General features: G+C 53.9%; 2 protein-coding genes and 1 long non-coding RNA gene across 7 annotated transcripts; 1 reads left to right on the forward strand and 2 right to left on the reverse strand.

Annotated features, from left to right (window-relative positions):
- Positions 1 to 207: 207 nt before the first annotated feature.
- Positions 208 to 7821, reverse strand: ATP6AP1 (ATPase H+ transporting accessory protein 1). The gene is made up of 10 exons (XM_081043660.1): positions 7596 to 7821; positions 7224 to 7350; positions 4808 to 4882; positions 4351 to 4544; positions 3828 to 3868; positions 2914 to 2999; positions 2241 to 2476; positions 1604 to 1651; positions 1291 to 1522; positions 208 to 1065 (listed from the first exon to the last, which is right to left on the reverse strand). Exons 1-10 carry the CDS (start codon positions 7748 to 7750, stop codon positions 856 to 858), a joined length of 1404 nt encoding a protein of 467 aa, XP_080899786.1. The 5' UTR covers positions 7751 to 7821; the 3' UTR covers positions 208 to 855.
- A 244-nt stretch (positions 7822 to 8065) lies between these two features.
- On the forward strand, positions 8066 to 11352 carry LOC308494323. Its single transcript, XR_013992911.1, has 2 exons — positions 8066 to 8375; positions 9425 to 11352. It is a non-coding gene; the product is annotated as an uncharacterized lncRNA (long non-coding RNA).
- Positions 11353 to 12173: 821 nt separating this feature from the next.
- Positions 12174 to 17164, reverse strand: TAFAZZIN (tafazzin, phospholipid-lysophospholipid transacylase). 5 transcript variants are annotated; one of them, XM_081042000.1, is made up of 10 exons: positions 16718 to 17164; positions 16509 to 16637; positions 15482 to 15527; positions 15152 to 15237; positions 14194 to 14274; positions 14041 to 14082; positions 13798 to 13860; positions 13594 to 13646; positions 13097 to 13174; positions 12174 to 12994 (listed from the first exon to the last, which is right to left on the reverse strand). In XM_081042000.1, exons 1-10 carry the CDS (start codon positions 16824 to 16826, stop codon positions 12893 to 12895), a joined length of 789 nt encoding a protein of 262 aa, XP_080898126.1. In that variant the 5' UTR covers positions 16827 to 17164; the 3' UTR covers positions 12174 to 12892. The 5 variants fall into 5 exon arrangements, with proteins under 5 accessions (XP_080898126.1, XP_080898125.1, XP_080898128.1 ...); XM_081041999.1 differs by having other exon boundaries at positions 12175 to 12994; positions 14194 to 14289; XM_081042002.1 differs by having other exon boundaries at positions 12175 to 12994; positions 16746 to 17131.
- Positions 17165 to 17493: the final 329 nt, after the last annotated feature.

Consider the following 17493-nt stretch of genomic DNA (forward strand, 5'->3'; position numbering starts at 1 on the left):
CAGCCCCCTCCCTACACTAGCCGCTCAGGAGCTCAGCTTGCTAAAGACCCTCCAGCTCTCCCCTGGCTCCCGGGGAGAGGCAGCCCAGCTGGGCCCCGACAGGCCTTCCCACCTCCCCCTTGGCCTGACTACGGGCGCCTCTCCCACAGGCCTCTGCCAAGCGCATCCCTTGTGTACAGTGCAGAAATGAGTGACAAGAGGCAGAAGCATAGCAACCCTTCTTTATTGTATTAGGAAGGCAAGCCACCGAGCAGCCCAGGCTCCTGCCAGGCACTCCGGGCAGGAACATGCAGAAACCCAGTGAGCACACCCCGGCCACCTGCCGTGGAGGTCCCCTCCTTCTCAGGCCACAGAAATAAACCAGAATGTACTGCTTAATGTTAGCACATCACCAAAAAAACAGCTAACACCAGTCAAGCTGGGCAGTTAATAGTACTTGTACCCCACCCTGCAACTCAGGGAACTTTATGGGGCTGCAGGGAGCCCCATAAAGCCTAGGGAAGGAACACCGACGACACAAAAGCACTATAAACAGCAAGAGGTGAAGGTGGAGAGATGAGAATAAATAAGGAGAAAGGGGAAGGAGGAGAGGCCATTCAAGTCCCCTCCCCTCACAACCACCAAGCCTGGGAGATGGGTCTACCATCTATGCAGAATATGTACACCTTGTTGGTAGAGATGGGGGGTGGGCAGCCCCAGGGCAGCCCCTCAATGGGCAGAACAGGGAGCAAGACAAGGCTGAGGGGTCTGGGGTTCATGCTATGGAAGACAGGAAACCCTTCGGTGCAGCATGCCTCGAGGTGAGAAGGCGACAACCTGGACACCTTCACACCCTCAATCCCCATGGGCACCGAGTTACACAATCTGGGTCAAAGTGATGGCAGGGCCCTTGTGGTCGTCAAAGCGGTCCATAGTCTTGAGGCTGAGGATCATGTGCAGGCCATAGGTGAAGATGAAAAGCATGAACAGGGAGGTGAGCAGCCCCATCCAGATGCCCGGGGAGAAGAAGCCAGCACAGTCACTGGCGTAGGAGAACTGCTCGCCCATCACGTTGAAGGCCTGGATCTGGGGGAAAGAAAGGACAGCGTGGCCCCACAGAGGGAGGTCCAGTAAGGGCTGGGGTTCCCGAGTTAGTGGGTGGTCCAAATCTCATGGGACGGGAGCACCGTTGGGGTGGGATTCTGGACCACATTCCTGAGCCCAAAGGATGCTGAGATTTCAGACCTCTGCTCCCTCCCCTCTCCGCCAGGGCCCTGCTACCTCCAGCCTGGGCTCCTCCCGGCTCCCTACCTGGAAGTCCTGTATAGTCATCTGCCAGAGAGAGGGCTGTGTGCGAGGCACAAGGAGATTGCCATTCTTGCTCAGACTGCTGACATACTGGCAGTGGAAGGAGTAGATGCTGGGCCCCATGACCTGGGAGACATTGAAGTAGACCACGGAGCCATTGCTGTGGATTTCCAAGCGCTCCATGGAAAACCAGTGCCGGGCTGACACTGGGTAGAAGCGGTTTGCCAGAATGAACCTGCCAGAGGCCACGGGGTGTCAGGCAACTGAGGAAGCCAGAGCCACGCCAGTCCACCCACACCTCAACCCTCAGACTCACTTGAATGTCACCGTGGTACCAAAGAGTTGTTCATAGGTCAGCGAAAGCCTGCAAGCCCAGAGTGAGAGGAGAGTTGTCAGGCTCTGTAAGGGCCTTGAACAAATTCCTCAAGTCTGCTTCTACCCTAACCTGCCCAGGTCCTCGCAGCGACCTGAAGAGGCCGTGCCCCCACTTGATAGATGGGAAAACTGAGACCCTGTCACATTCTAGCTCAGGAACCAGCACACAGGTCCCCCACCTCCAGCTGAAGGCTCCTTCCTGTGGCTCCCCCGAGCCCACTGCCCCCTCCTCCTTTCGGCTCCCCCTTGGGGTCACTGAGATGTCCAGGTTGGGCTTTGGAGGTGAGGGCTATCTCTCTCACCACACAGGGAAGGTATGGGAACCCCAGAACTGGCTGGGGCTTGGTGTGCACCCTTGTGTAGTCACCTTCAGATTGCTCAAGGGGAGAAGTCAAGTTCCCAAGCGACTGGGAAGTATGAACAACCAGGGTCCCAGCCAAGGACTAGAGAGCATGGGGAAGCAGAACTCTGAGCACCCCTCACCTCAAGAGCCCTCCACCAGTCTCACGCCATGCATCCCCGTAGTGCACTCCCCCAACAAATACACCCACCGGCAGTGGCAGGCACTTTGCCCTTACCTGGCAAAGGAGTCATTCCAGAAGGAGCCAGTCAGGTTGAGGTCCTGGACCCCAAAGGTCATGGGGGTCAGATCCTTCCACTGGTCCCTGTATACCACTGTGAAGTTCTGGGCCCAGAACAGGATCCGGGGAGCGGTGTCATTGTAACTCACAGGTTGGGTCAGAGCTGGCACTGGCTCTTTTTGCAGCAGCTGGCGACCTAGTCCCCCAGCCACCATGGGTACATCACGGGCCACCTGCGAAACAGCCCACAAGCCTTCTCTCAACAGCCCTGGGAGCAAGCCCCAAACCCAGTGGCCTGCCCTCACTGTCCCCCCAGGCACCCTCTCTACCATCTGTACTCCCACCGGTCATACTCAGAGGCTCTTCCTCCAGGAAGCTTTCCCTGGCTGGCCCCTAAGACTTTGTGTTATTCCTAGTCCCTCCAATTTAGGAATACTTGGACTTACTACCCGAGCACGGCAGCCTGTAAGACTGACAGGGCAACATGGGAAGCTGCACCTGGAAGGATTAGCAGGACTTTACGGTTCCTATTCATGCCCCCCTGACATCGACCGAGGGGATAAGCCAGCTCCCATCGAGATATTCCACTGGGAGCCACCCACCCCTCCAGGCCGACTCACTACGCAGCCTCTCCCCACACCTCCCAGAGCCCCTGTGGGAGGGCACGTACCCTAGAAGGGCGGACTGCCGTGAGGGCCGCTGTGTACGGGACATCTTCAGACTTGAGCGTGCTCAGCACCTGCCCAATGACCTCATCTAAGGGGCAACAGGGAGAGCAGAGAAGCAGGTCACAGGCAGCCGCTACGGCAGTGCTCCCCAGCAGGTGTTAGAAAGCATCTGACCTTCACGAGCAGAAGCCAGCAGAGGCCAGGTCGCGCCCTTCCAGGTCCCCTATCACTGTCCTCTCATGGTGGCACTCAGTGAGATCACCTCGTTGAGGTGGGAACCACCAGATGTCTGGACTGTGAAGTCCCCCCACCCTTGCCAACTGACATGTCCTCTGTGGTGGGAAACGGAGACCCTCAAAGAGCCGGCTCCCACCAACCGTCACTAGTGTTTTCCGTTTCCACTGCGATTCCTAATAGCAGCTGCTTCTCATCCCGTCCACCCCTGGGACATCTGTGGCCTAAGTCATCGATTCCCTAATGTCAAGCCCTAACGATGGGGAATGAGAAAAGACAGAGGTGGAAGAAACTCCAAAGCTACCCACAGGTTTCTGATGACCTTCCATGGGGAACGACTGTCTTTTACAGCAAAAAGAAGACAAGCCTTCGGAACTGTTTTTTAAAATGTTGCTGGTCTATTAAACCCAAAACTACAGGATTCACACTGCCTGAGTGATAAGTGGCTCCACAGACGCCAGCACAGAGGACACCTTGATGCCCCGAAACCTTTGCCAGGCAGGGCCCAGCTAGAGAGGAATGAGGCCGGGGGGCCAGCCTTTCCCTGCTCAGCTACCAGCTGCTCCAAGAAGCAGGGGGGCTGCCCTGGGAATGAGGAGGGGCTGAGGAGTGGTGGACCAGCTCTCTGTGGCTGAGAGCTGGCTAAGGGTGGGAAACGTGCACCCTCCCTGACCCCACTCACCGTTGCCAGTGAGGACTTCCCTGGGTGCCATCAGGCCCGAGCTATGGAGGAGACAGAGCATTAGAGCCCCTGCAATCCACCCTCCCGTGTGGTATCCCCTCTGCCCCTCTAGCGTGTGCCCCCCTCCACACCATGTCCTTCTGCACTAGTCCCCTTCACCTAGCACACACTAGCTGGGGGCTTTGGGGGCTCCCTCCACACCTTGTGTGACCTCATGGCCCCACCCGGCCCAGCTTCACAGTCCTGCTCACGGCCCTGCCACCTGCTGCGTGAATGGATCCTGGCGAGGCAGGGTGGCTTCCCATCACCAGGGCCCACGTCTGTCTTATCTCTGGAGGCCCAACAGGCCGAGTTCAGTGTGGGCACCAACTTCCGAGTCACAGCCCAGCCAGAGACCCTTCCTGCCTCTTCTGGCCGCACAGTGCACCTTCTAGAAGGCCTTTCAGGTTCTGAATGGGAGGACTGCCATCTTTAAGTTGTGCTACCAGGGCCCAGAACCTTGCAGCTGGAGGCTGGGCCATACCTGGCCGTGTAGGGCAGGTGGATGAGCAGCAAGGCCGGGAGGCTGGCATTGAGCTTCAGCTCCCGCAGGGTGGCCAGGTCCACGTGCAAGGGGCTGGCCCCGAGCTTCTCCTGCAGGTAAGTGGTCAGAGTGCTGACCGCATACCAGTCGACAGCGGGAAGCACCAGAGAGGAGGGGGCCAGGTCCAGAGCATTCTGGGGACAGAGAAGAGGTGGGGGATGAGTTAGCAAGGGACCAGTGTACCTGGGCCAGCCCCCCAAACCTCTCTGGCAAGCCACACCCACACAGGAATCTCATTCCGGGTCAGAAAGAAAATGCTGCATACCCCTGGCCCGACACTCAGGCCTTTCTACCCCCCAAACCAGCATCTCTGGTTCCTAAGGGAACAGTTTTTATTGTGCTGGGGGAGGGGGTACAGGACAGCCCCCAAGGCCCGCAGCTGTGGGAGGACTCTTACCTCGAGGTTAGAAAAGGCACTGTCCTGCTTGTTCCCGAACACACCACCATATGCTGTGAAGTCCTCAACGCTCAGCTAGTGGGGAAGCAGGGAAGACAGCAGGCTCAGAAGGTAGGGCCAGGGCAGGGGGTAGACACCTTCCCTGTGCACATGCAGGGCCAGCAAAATCTCATTTAGAGTCAGATGTGGTCTGGTCAAAAGAGCGAGCAAGGGTGAGCTTGGAGGTGGGGATGGGGGTGGGGGTGGAAGGTTCTTTCTTTTCCTTAGCACCCTCCTGGCAGGGTGAGGGTGAGAAAACACGGAAGGCAGTCATGCGGTTGGGGGGAAATCTACGGGCAGCTGACTTGTGGTAACCTCAGGAGTAAGAGTCAGCTGCCTGCCTGCACATAAGAGGAACTGGGTAGGGAAGAGGGAAGCTAGGGGAGGGGGCTGGGGGGCAGTTAGTAACATTTACTGAATGCCCCTGCAACGAAATCAGAGAAAAGGAGAACCTGCATGCCAGCTGCAACAGCTTGAGCCACCTAAGTCCAGTCTGGATGGGACGTTTTCTAAAGGAGGGTGAGAAGTTCCCCTCCCCGTCTGGTTTTGGTAGGAGAAAGATGTGAAGATCTTGGAACGCACTGGAGGAAGCACTGAAGTCTTCTGAGCTCTCTGGACCACAGTAACCCCGACGCCCATCCCTTTTCCTCTGCAACCTAGACATGTCCTTCAACTGCTGCCCCTCCACCACAGCTCCCAGCTTCCTCTGGCTTTTCCCAGTTAGGCCTAGAGGAGATCTTAATCAGCTTCCCTAACCTCATTCTGTTTAGTATACACACTTGCCCAGCCTCCTCTCCTCTCTGGGCAGGAATCCTGACCCTGTTTGGCCACCTGGGTTCTCCTTCTTGAAGCCCAGGAACCACCACCATCTCCTCATAGCACTTCCTTCTAGAAATAACCCAAGGCTTCCTGCCACATTTAGAACTGCAATTAACCTTTTTCCTCCTCATCTCCTGGCTACTGGCTGATCACCTTCAGCCCTTTCTCTCACTCCCTACACTCCAGCAACACCAGCTCTTCCCTGGGCTCACCAAAAGCATTCCTTGCCCAGGGCCTTTGTTCCTCTCAGGAACACCCTCCCCCGCCCATAGCCACATGGCTCCATCCCTCCCTCCATTTAGGTCTTTGCTCAGATATCACCTCCTCACTGAGCCCTTACCTGATCACGCTTATCTTAAACAGGGTTTCAAACCACTCTGGCCCCTTAGCCTGCTTCTTTCTTCTCTAAACACTATAGTACTGACATTATACCACAGATGACGTTAGCATTGACTTGTTGCCCTCACGAGAACGTCAGCTTCCTCAGGGTAGGGGCTTGGGTTATTCTGCTCAATGTTATGTCCCCAACATTTAATAGCTGGTACATAGTAGGCAGTTCATATTTGGTAAGTGGATGAATGTCCTAAGGCAGAGGACCACAGCTAGATGTTTTACGTGGATTTTAAGAACTGCATCTCACAGCCCTCTCATGTAGGTGTTATCTTCATTTTACAGATGCAGAAACGGGCATTCGCAGATTATTTCACATGTCCAAAGGCTGGTTAAGCAGTGGAACTAGAATTGAGTTCCTATCAGACTACATTATTTACCACCTCCTGGAAGGACTACAGGCCAGCATGACTGCCACAGCGTGTCCACCGAGTGACGTAGCAAGACCACAGGGGGAATGAGCCGTACAGGCCACCAACGAGGAAGGGACAAGCAGAAGCCCGCTAACTTCCCAAACACCAATCCCAAACTGCCCTAGAATCTTTTCATGGTCTACATGCCTGCTTTGGGGAGGATAGAGACCTGGTTGGGAGGGAAAACAGAGTGCCTGGTTATAAGCACAAACTGGGGGAACGGGGTGTCTGACAGACTCAGGCTGGAACCAATTGTGGTGTGCATAAAGCAGCCCATCACTGCACCTCTACAAGCCTTAGTTTCCTTGGCAGTAAAACCAAGATAATGACAACAGCTTAGCACGTGCAAATGAAGCAATTTAATAAGTGATCATTTTTCGATTATCTCTATTATGATCACTGAGTTAGAATCACAACTCTGCTACCCATTAGCTGTGTGACCTTAGGCAAGTCAATTCCCTTCCTTGGGCATCAGTCTTCTCATCTGTAAAGAGGGTCGATAGTCCCCACCATGTAGAGTAGGTCAGATTAAGTTCTTGGTACTCAGTAGGCATTTGGCCTCTGACCCCTTGCTTCCCCCAATCAAGTTGGTGCCATTTCCAGGCCCACACCATTCCCAGTGAACCTTCTCTTACAGGCCTTCCCAAGAGAGGAGCCACACCTCCTTGCAATTGAAAGAAGGTCACAGAAGCTTTCCTTGCGGAATGGGCCTCAGTGTCCCGGGATCAAGGGAGACAGGGCTGGGGCAGGCGCACCTTGTCCTGCAGGAACAACAGCACATTGCGGGGGCCCAGTTCCAGGGCGGGGTCTAAGTAGGTAGAGAGCTGCATGTCGCTGGTGATGTGGCCCTCGTGGGTATCGACCGCAGGAGCCCACAAGTCCCTGTCAAGGGACAGAAGAGGTGTTGTGAAGCGAGAGCCCATGGCTTGAGATCCGAAGCCCATGGGCGCCCAGCTTGATGCGTGGGGCCCAGAGCTCTGACCCTACCCACTAGCTAGGGGCCGCCGAGCAAGAGACAGTCCCCCCTGGGCCTCGCCGCTCCTCGCCGAGGACAACCCTGGAGTTGGGCGAGGGCGCCTCAGCCGCCGCGGCGCGCAGCGAGGCCCGCCCCGGCCCACCCTGCTCACCGGTCACTCGACCACAGCACCAGGGGCACCTGCTGCTCCGCCGCCGCTGCCGCCGCCACCACCAGCAGCAACAGCGGCAGCCACCGAATCTGCCACAGTGCCGGGACCCGCCGCGTCCTCGCCCGCACCCGAGCCGCCGCGGTCGCCGCCATCATAGCTTCAGCCTCCACTGTCTCGACCACCGCGGCCGCCGCAGATCGGGTGATCGTCGCCTTTGCCCAAGCTCTGCCCCGCGCCACCATTGGCCAAAGTGCAGGTCCGCAGGCCAGGGCTGTAGATGATAGGACAAGGAGTATGCCACTCATGGCTACTGCTTTTCACTGATTGGCTGTACGTGTCCCCAAGCACGCACGTTCCTTGTAGAAAGGGGGCGGGGACAAGCTCAGTCATCTCCCACCGTCAGCCTACCGGCCCCGCGGGTTCCGACCGGACAGGACGGGCGGGACGAGGCGGGGCGGGGGCGGGGGCGGGGCCGGTGGGAGGGGACCAAGGAGAATTCCGCTCCACAGGTCCCTACTCGCATCGCTTCGCCCCTGTTTTAATCTTCTTTCTGCTTAAGATTGCAAGAGTGGTTACTTTTTCCTGCAGATGGACCCTCTGTGGGAAGAGAAAAGGGCCCAGTATAGTGTCCGGAGGTACACCAGCACGTACAACGGGCAGGGAAGAGGATGCGTAGGAGAGACCCGAGGAGCATCAAAGCAAAGGGGAAACCCCAAGGAGAACTTGGTTTCATGGACATCGTGATTACTATTGTCACTGTCAACTGCTGCCAGGAAGCAGGTAAGATGAGGAAACTGTTTCTTGAACTTAGCAATAGGTAAAGACTTTGGCAAGAGCGATGTCAGTGTGAGGAAATAGAGACACGGTGTAGGATTGCCCTTTCTCGAAGTTTGCCTTAAAAAGAGGAAAGGGACAGAATGACAGCTAGAGTCAGAAGATAGGAAACACCGCCTCAAAGAATTGGGAGACTCATCTTTTTCTGTACCATTTTTTGATTTCTCCGATTGGTGACCAGTAGAAACAAACAAACAAACAAACCCATGACTATAGCCAAATATTGAACTCTCGTTAAGGATATGTACACTGATTTATTTAGGAGGAAGTGGACTGACGTCTGCAACTTAGTTTGAAATGCACCAAAAATAAAATGGAGAGAAGTGTTGGTACAGAGATAAGTGTGTGATAAAGCAGTAGTATGTTAATGGCAGAAGCTAGAGGGTGGGTATATGTGTGTTCACTGTAAGCTTTTTTTGACCTTGCTGTATATGTACTGGGTTGAACAGTACACCTAGAACTTGTAAATGTGATCTAATTTGGAAATAGGCTCTTTGGAGATGTAATCAAGAAAAGGTCCTGCTGAATTAGGGTGGGGTCCTTATAAGAAGAGGGACATTTGGGCACAGACATACAGGGAAGAAGGCCGATTGACTACAGTGACAGATTAGAGAGATGCAGCTGGAAGAAGCAGGAAAGATTCTTCCCCAGAGCTTTCAGAGGGAGGCACGGCCCTGTTGACACCTTGATTTTGGACTGTTGGCCTTCAGAACTGGGAGAGAATAAATTTGTGTTGTTTTAAGCTGCCTAGTTTATGGTAATCTGTTACAGCAGCCCTAGGAAGCTAATATACTATATGTTTGACATTTTTGATAATAAAAATACATGAAGAAGGAAGTTTAATAATGCCCACTGTCAGCAAGGATGTTGGGAAATAGTCTCACCTACACAGTGGTAAAAGTATCAATTGGTAAACCCTTTCTGGAGGGTAACTTGGCAGCATCTCACAAACCGTAAAATGTGTATGACCTTTAACCAAGCAATTTCCCACTTAGGGATCCATTACACAGAAATAACTCAGCTGAGCACAAGATGCACGTACAAAGAGCTCCATTGCGGCACCATTTATACTTGCAACAAATTGAGCACTCATGACTGGACACTGCCCAGCTTCTACTGCTTCCACTGCTGCCTTCAAACACCAGGATGTTTGTGACTTTAACCAGAAGGCTGCTGAAGAAAACCAACACCCCCAGGGCCATGCCTCTCATGGGCAGAAGTGAGTCTGCGTGCACATTCCTTGATGCAGTGCAGGAAGGCACACCAGGAGGAGATAGATACTGGGGGCCACCATATCAGGTACACAATGATTCCCTCTCAGCCCCGTGTAGTTGACAGCCCATTGATCCCCTCCACTTGTCAGTGCACCTGCTTACGAGATTGTAGTCGTCATTGTCACAAATGTGGCTTGGATTAGGACAGTGGCAGCTGAGCCACCACACAGAGACACAGAAGGGAGAATGCCATATGAAAATGGAGGCAGAGATTGGAGTGACATGTCTACAAGCCAAGGAACAGAGGATTTGGTGACCACCCCCAGAAGCTAGGAGAAGGGCACAGAACAAATTCTCTCTTGGAGCCCTCAGACAGAACCAACCCTGCCCACACCTTGACCTGGGACTTCTGGCCTCCAGAACTGGGAAAGAATAAATCTCTGTTGTTTCAGACCCCCCACTTTATGGTGCTTTGTCACTGCGTCTACAGGAAACTCATGCAGTAAATACGTATTTAGCTCTGCCATTTGCGTTTCCTCTTCTGTGAAACGCCTGCTTGCACCTATCTTGCCGTTTTTCTATTGGATGATCTTTTTCTTATTAATTTATAGTTCTTTAAATATTCTGGGTATGAGCCCTGAGTTGGTTGTAGGTAGGTATTACAAATCTTTTCACTCTCTTAATGATGTCTTCTGTTGAACAGAACTTTCCAATTTTAATGTAGTCACATTTACCCTTGTTTTCTTTACAGTTAACATTTTTGATGTCCTGTTTAAGAAAATTTTCCCTGCACCCAAAATTATGGAAATATTCTCCTACATTATCTTCTAAAGTTGTCTTGTTTTTCAGACTTTTATGTATGGTGTGACGTCGGGGTCGTTTTTTCCCTAGAGATCTACAGTTGTCCCAGTACTGTTTAGAGAGATTTTTTACTTAAAATTTTTCCCCCCTTCTTGCACCTCCCTCCCTACTACGGTTCAAGCCTTTGTTTCTCAGTCTAGTTGTATGGGACACAGCTCCCTGGCCCAGGCTGGTATTATGAGCCTTGCGCTCTTATATGTAGACAATCCTATTATCAGCAAATAATGATAGTTTTATTTCTTTACACTCATTATACTTTTGATTTCCTTTCCTTGTCTTACTGCTCTGGTACCACTAATACAATACAAAACTAATACAGTAGTTTTGTTCCAGATTTTGAAGGCCGTGTTTCCAAAGCTTCAACATCAAAAATATTTGCTCTAGGTTTTTTGTAGATAGACTATCAGATTAAGAAAGTTCCCCTCTATGCAGTTGGCTAAGAATTTTTTAAATTATGAATATTTTATCAAGTGTTTCTTCATCTATTGAAATAATCATGTGGTTTTCTCCTTTAATCAGTTAATGTGAGGAATGGCATTTATAGATTTCACAATCCTAGGACAAGTCAAATTTTGCTGTGAACCTACAAAACAGTCTATATAAAAAAACATCAAATTGCAAAAGCAGTACAATATCATTTATGTAGTTTAAAAACCTGCAAAATGTTTATGTAATATTTATGGAGGTGAGTATGTAGTAAAAACATAACATGAAAAAATGGAACATTCTATCATAGGGTATAAAATCAGAACTTTTCATGAAATTAGTTGCTTTGTTCAAATGGATACAAAACATATACATGAAAAAGGGATGTTACATTTGGACCAATAAATGCAAACTTGCCAACAGTCTGTTTTCACCTGAATTTATTGACAAGTGTTTCTTTTTTTAACTCCAAGTCATCTTTTTTTTTTTCCCTTCTGGTGATTTTTAAAAACTTTTATTTTGAAATAATTTCTCACACCCATTTGCAGTCCTAATCATCTTTGAATCTTCTTGCTGGCTAATTTTTTGTGGTTCCACCTTTTTTCTTTGCAGATTTTGATTATATTAATGATATTTTCCATATTCTGCCTGACGCTTATGAAATTTCATAAGTCCCCTAGGGTTTCAACCTTGTTTCTACTGACGTTAAGCAGAGTGCTTCATTTCCTTGTATGTTCGGTGACATTTGTGAGGTCTTTTTGCTTGCTCTTCATCTATGGACAAACTGGAGGCCTAAACTGAGCTTGCTTTTCTCTAGGGGATGTGCTTTCCTGCCAGGAGTGCCACCACCCTGGATTCGTTTTTGGTCCCACGCTCAATCTCGGAGTTCCCGTTCCCACCTCCCACCACAGTATGTTGCTCGTGGAGGCTCACTGAGCCCCTCAGAGACCTCCTACATCCTGGGAACCATCTGGGGAAGGGTTAAACTTCCTACTTTGCTAGCTTTGGGTTTTGAAGCAAGTCCATTAGCTTTGCTCTGCCTCCTTTGCAAAATGAGATGAATTCCTACTTTTGCATGGTTGTCATGGGGATTACAGACAATGGCTGAAGTTAGTGACTGGTGCACACTGAGAGCTCGACACCCATCTGCTCAAGTGCTCTCGATGCACCCAGGGCTCTATGGGTCCAGCCTTCCTGTCCAGTGGGTTACCTCCCAACCCCACCCCTACGGAAAGGCCAGAGGTAAAACAGCACAACACTGATGCTTTATTGTTTACAAAACATGGAACTGAGCCCCAGGGGACTCGAGTGATGAGACACAGAAAGGAAGAGAAGTTAGTGGGTCCCAGCATGGGGCAAGTGGCCAGGTCTTAGGCTCTTGCTGAAGCTTCTGTTCCACTGGGCTCCACTTCTGGCAAAGGGCTGCTCTTCTGCCTGTAGCCCGGGCCAGGCCTTGCCCGAGGTTTCTAGGCCAGTGGGAAGCTCAGGCAGAAGGAAGCCGTGGCCAAAGGCTTCCCTGATGACATGGGGAGCAGCTTCCAAATCGGGGCAGGTGGGTGGAGGCCAGGCCAAGAGCCTGTGAGCCCCTCCCCGAGGCTCTGGCCTAGCTACCCACCTCCCTTCCACTACCCTCCCTTCAGACACCAGCCCTTGGAAGAGCAGCTGTGACCCTTCATTCAACTGAAGAACCACAGAGGAGTTGGAATGCTCACCAACTAGGAGAGGGCACCCTTTAAGGGTGAACAAATGAACAAATGAACAAATCTGTCTAAAAAACCGTATCTGAGCTCAAAGCATCAGTCCATTCCCCAGCCGCAGCTGTGTGTGTGGGGGGGAGACCCCAAAGGGAGCCCTGGGAGCCTGGCAGCTGGGCTGCGGGACCTGGAGCTGCCTCTTCCTCACCCTTCCGCCGACCTCTCCCATGGCCCTGAGGCAGCCCTGCAAGGTCTGGGCGGGGCATGCCTATCTCCCAGGCTGCAGGTGGTTGTGGAGCTGCTCCGCCTGGGTCTTCAGGTGCTGGAACTCCTCCTGAATGAAGTCAGTCAGGGCTTTCCGTGTCTCCACCTGAGGGGAAGGACTGGGGCTGGCCTGCAGCCTTCAAAGAGCATCACCCAGGGTCCCTGGGAGGGGCCAAGGCCAGGCAGGGGGCAGCCCGGGGAAACTCACAGCTGACTTATTTTCTGCCCGGAGCCGCTCGAGCACAGGCAGGGTGCTGAAGGGCTTCCCAATCAGCACGGTGATTTTCTGTGGGGAGATCAGGGGAGATGAGGTGACGGGAAGTGCTTACAGCCCTCAGCCAACACCCCGGGGAGCCAGAAGCCAGAAGTCTTGCCTCTAACTTGCTATGCGCTCCCTCAGGCCACTCCCCTCTTTAAAACGAGGCTCACTGCCGTCCAGGGGCCATCCCAGCCCTAGGGTCCATCCTCTAGATGTCCGGTCCTGTCCCAACCCCAGGGCCCACCCGTGATGTCCTGTGCTCGCCTTCTACCAGCCTTGATGCCAGGAAGTCCCTCTCTATGTCCCACTTGGTCCCCCCGCTGTAGGCTCAAGCCCAGCTCCTCCTGAATCTGGCCTCAGTGAAGCTGAGTGGGAGACAAGGGGAAGACAGAGAGGCAGAAGAAGGCAGACAGACAGACAGACAAAGGTCAGCAACCCCTACCCACCTGTCCGAAGCGAGGGAAGTAGGGGGGGCTGTTAGGAAGGACGTCGTTCATTCCTGCAGCAGTGGACAGAAGGCTGGAAAGCTGGCGGGTGGAGGGCAACCCCAGCCCTCGTGCCAGGCACCCTGTCCCTGCCACCCAGTGCAGCCTAGAGAAGCTCCATCCCCGCCCCCCCTAGACCGCAGGCTAGGCCGGAGGGAGGCTCACCGACATGCCACAGCGGCAGGATGATGGGGTTGAGATGACACTCTGCAATCAGGCGCCCGATTCCTGCCCAGTGAGACGGAAACGGGGCAGGTGGAGCTGCAGCGCCAGCCTTGCCCTCCCCGTTACAACCAGCTACCCTGGGCCAGCCCGTCTAGGCATCTGTCCCCTTGCAGATGCTGCCAACACACCCATCTGCCCCATGTGCCATGGTCCAACCAAGCCAGAGAGGGCCAGCAGCCTTACCCCACTTGAAGCGCAGGAACTCGGAGCTCATGTTCACTTTCCCTGTCCAGAGAAAAGGGACAGAGGTGAGGCTGTGGAGCAGGCCTGGGGGGTTCCGCCCCTATTCTTGGGGGTGTTGTATCAGCCCATAGTCTCGCGGTCAGCTCCACTGACCTTCTGGGAAGATGTGCACCCAGTCCCCGTGGTTAAGCTTCTCCAAAATGAAGTCCATTCCCTTCTGGTAGACGCCGTCTCCTGCCGAGAAAAGGCCTGTTCCCATCAGTCCCCATTCTTCCCTGTCCCTGGGGATGAAGCAACAGCTCAGGAACATCCTCTTCCCCACTGAGCCGTCCACAGGTTATTCCAGAACCCTCACATTTGGCCCGCAACCTACATTTTCCTACCTTTATCCCTTGCCTCTCCAGTGCCTGATACATGCTTCCCGTGTCCAGAATGCTTTTCCTTTCATACTCTGTCTGGAAAAATTCTACTTCCCCAAAGGAAAGAGCAACCTGGATTCGAACCCTGGTTTTGCCACCTCTCGCCCTGTGACCTTGGGCCAGTTGCCTAATCCCTCCGAGCTCATTGATCTGGAGAATGGGAACCAAAAATGGCCCCTACTTTCTGAGGCTCTTGAGAGGTACTGAGGAGTCATTCAATGTCACATACCTCAACCCAAGAGCATGTTTGTTCTCCCAAACCCTGCAGCCTACGGCATGTGCCACCGCCATCACAGACACACGACACCACACTGCCATCAGTGAGTCTCTCAGTAACATCCCCCAGAGAAGAGGCTGTGGATAATGCCACCTTGACTTCTAATGCCAGAGCTCCAGGTTTGCACAATCCACAGGCAGAGAATCGAGCCCTCTCCAAAAAGCCATCGTTCCTCCACCAGCCAGTGCCACTTCTGCTGGCACGCAATGGAGCTGAACTCACGCTAGTGGGGCAGCAGGCCCTAACTCCCCTTGCTCCCAGGCTGCCTGTCCCACCTCGGTCCCTCCACTCCCAGTGCTGCCAAGCCAGAGGCAGTGGCTACCTGGCTCCCTGCCCCAAGGGAAGCCAGAGAAGCCTGCAGAAGCACCTCCCTGCACCCACTGGCCCACCAGCCCCTCCTGGAGAAGCAGCTCACCTCGGCATACAGGCACGCACTTGCCTAAGCTGAAAAACTGGGAGTAGAGCTCCTTGGTGAAACAGATGTCTGCAGCTGCTGGGGTCCTAGAGTGGGGACAGATGCAGTCATTCCTGCTTCCCCTGCACTCTGCTTCCCAACCCTCCCCAGAGCATGACGCATGACATCAGCAGTGCGCAATGGAGGCACAGGACGGCGTGCGGGGCCCCACCCCCATGCCCTGCCTGGACTGCTGGACACCGCCTCCTGGGCAGAGCAGCAGGAGGCCAAATCTGGGCAGAGACGGGTCAGGCCTGCCAGGCCAACTGGGAGGGGTCCATTCGTCCTCACCAACGCATCAACTTCAGGTTCCAGATGTGGCGGAGTTTCAGGATCCCTAGAGAAGAAGAGGAAAGGCTTCATGCTCCGACTTCCCTTGTCCCTAAGGAGTGCCTTTTCCTGTCAGCCCATTTCAAGGAATGAAGGTCAAGGGCAGCAGCACTACCAGGTCACTGTGGCCCAAAATGGCATCTTCCAGACCCTTGGACTGGACCCCCCCAAGTTCTCCCTGGATACTTGGTCTCTCACACTCCCCACATCTTATTAGTCACCATGTCTGGTCTGCCTACCTCCCCAGTATATTTTGACAGTGCCTATTTTTCTGCACCACTCTCTCCAATGTCACCACCACCACCCTAGTCTAGGCTAGTGGATGGCTGTAAAGCCTCCTTCCTGGCCTCTTGGGATCTGCCTGTGGTACCCCACAGACCATTCTCTGCACAGGGGCCAGGGTGAGTCCTAAAAGGCTCCGATTTAACCAGGTGGTTCCCCATGAGCTCTAGCGTAGGATGACGTCCTACACTCAGCAGTGAACGCTCTGGGCTCCCCGCTACCCAACCGCCCAGGTTACGGGTGCCAAGCAATTCCCTATGAAGTCAGTAGAGCAGGAACTTCTAGGTGGGGAACCTAGCTCCCAAACAAGGCTGGCGGAAGGATACAAACGCAGCCCGGGGCAAACCTGGAGCCAGGATACAGGTCTTCCAGCCCCAGCCCAGAGTTTCCTTGACAGGTCCTTAGATTTGTTCCCAAGACTCTGCGGGAAGGTTCCACAGGCCTGCTGCATCAGAGTAAAGAAGCTGTCAGACCTTGCCATGAAGCCTTTTCCTCATTTCCTCATTCTCTCCAAGTTTCTGAGGCCCTCTCCAAATCACCTTTGCTAAGAGGATGCTGAAGGAACCACAAATGAAACTTTCTCCGCTGGGGCAGGACACCCCAGAAATTGTAGTGCCCAGTGAGAAGTGAGTTTGCTCTGCTTCTGTTTGGCCCCTTCCCGGGTTCTCTCCCTGCCTCCCTGTGCCCAGAATATTGGTCAGGGTACCCCAGAGATGAGGGTCATCCATGCAGGACTGGTGATTGGAGACGGTGATGAGGGGGGTGGCTGGGCCTCGGTTCTCGATAAGCTCATACAGCACCTCCTTGTTGTAGACGGTGAGGTGGTTCATGTACTCTGGGGGGAGAGAAAAGGGGGGGAGTGTTGGCCTCCTTCTCCCCTGGGGCCCAGGGCTCCCCCCAGACAAGCCCACTCACTGGTCCAGAAGCAGCTGTAGGTGCCCACCAGGCCCATGACGACGCTGCTGGCCAGGGTCCAGGTGAGCGGCGGCACAGCGGGGAACGGCCATTTCACGTGTAGGGGCATCACCCCCCAACACCGCCCCTGGCGGCCTGGCGGTTCCCCTGCCACGGGGCAGCCTGTGGTTCCGCTCAAGGTCCGTGTCCTCAACCGCTCTAAAGCCGGGTCCCTAACCGGCCCGCGCCACAGATGGGCGCCGCGGCTCGGCGGGACAGGGGACTCGACCAAGGTCACCTCGTGGGGCAGGACAGAGAAGGGCGCGGCCCCACTCTCTCGCCACAGACAAACCACTACCGGGGTCAGGAACAGGGGTGGCAGAGGGGAGCGCGAGGAATAGGAAACTGCAACCGTGCGCCCAACGAACCCGCCGGAAAGCGAGCCCGCGACGGCGCATCGCTCTCCTGCCGCCTGTCGCAAAACGAGCTCGAGCCGCTTGACGGCAGCGAGGGCGGTCCCGCGATCCGCGGGCCCCCGCCCCGGCCCGCCCAGCCCCGCCCGTCCAGGTCGCAGTCTGGGTTCGAGGCCGCCCTCCAGCTACGCGTCCCTTTTGTCCCAATTCGTTCCCAGAAAAGTCTCCGCAGTTAACGTGGATTGTACAGCGCGAGTACCCGACACCACTCAAAGTCGGGGCTGGCGGAGCACGTTTATTTTAGTTTTACCCCTTTATTTTTATTGAGGCAAAATTCGTATAACATAGAAGTAACTATTTTATAGCATTTTATAGTATACATTT

This window comes from Rhinolophus hipposideros (assembly GCF_964194185.1).
Source record: "Rhinolophus hipposideros genome assembly, chromosome: X".
NCBI lineage: Eukaryota > Metazoa > Chordata > Mammalia > Chiroptera > Rhinolophidae > Rhinolophus > Rhinolophus hipposideros.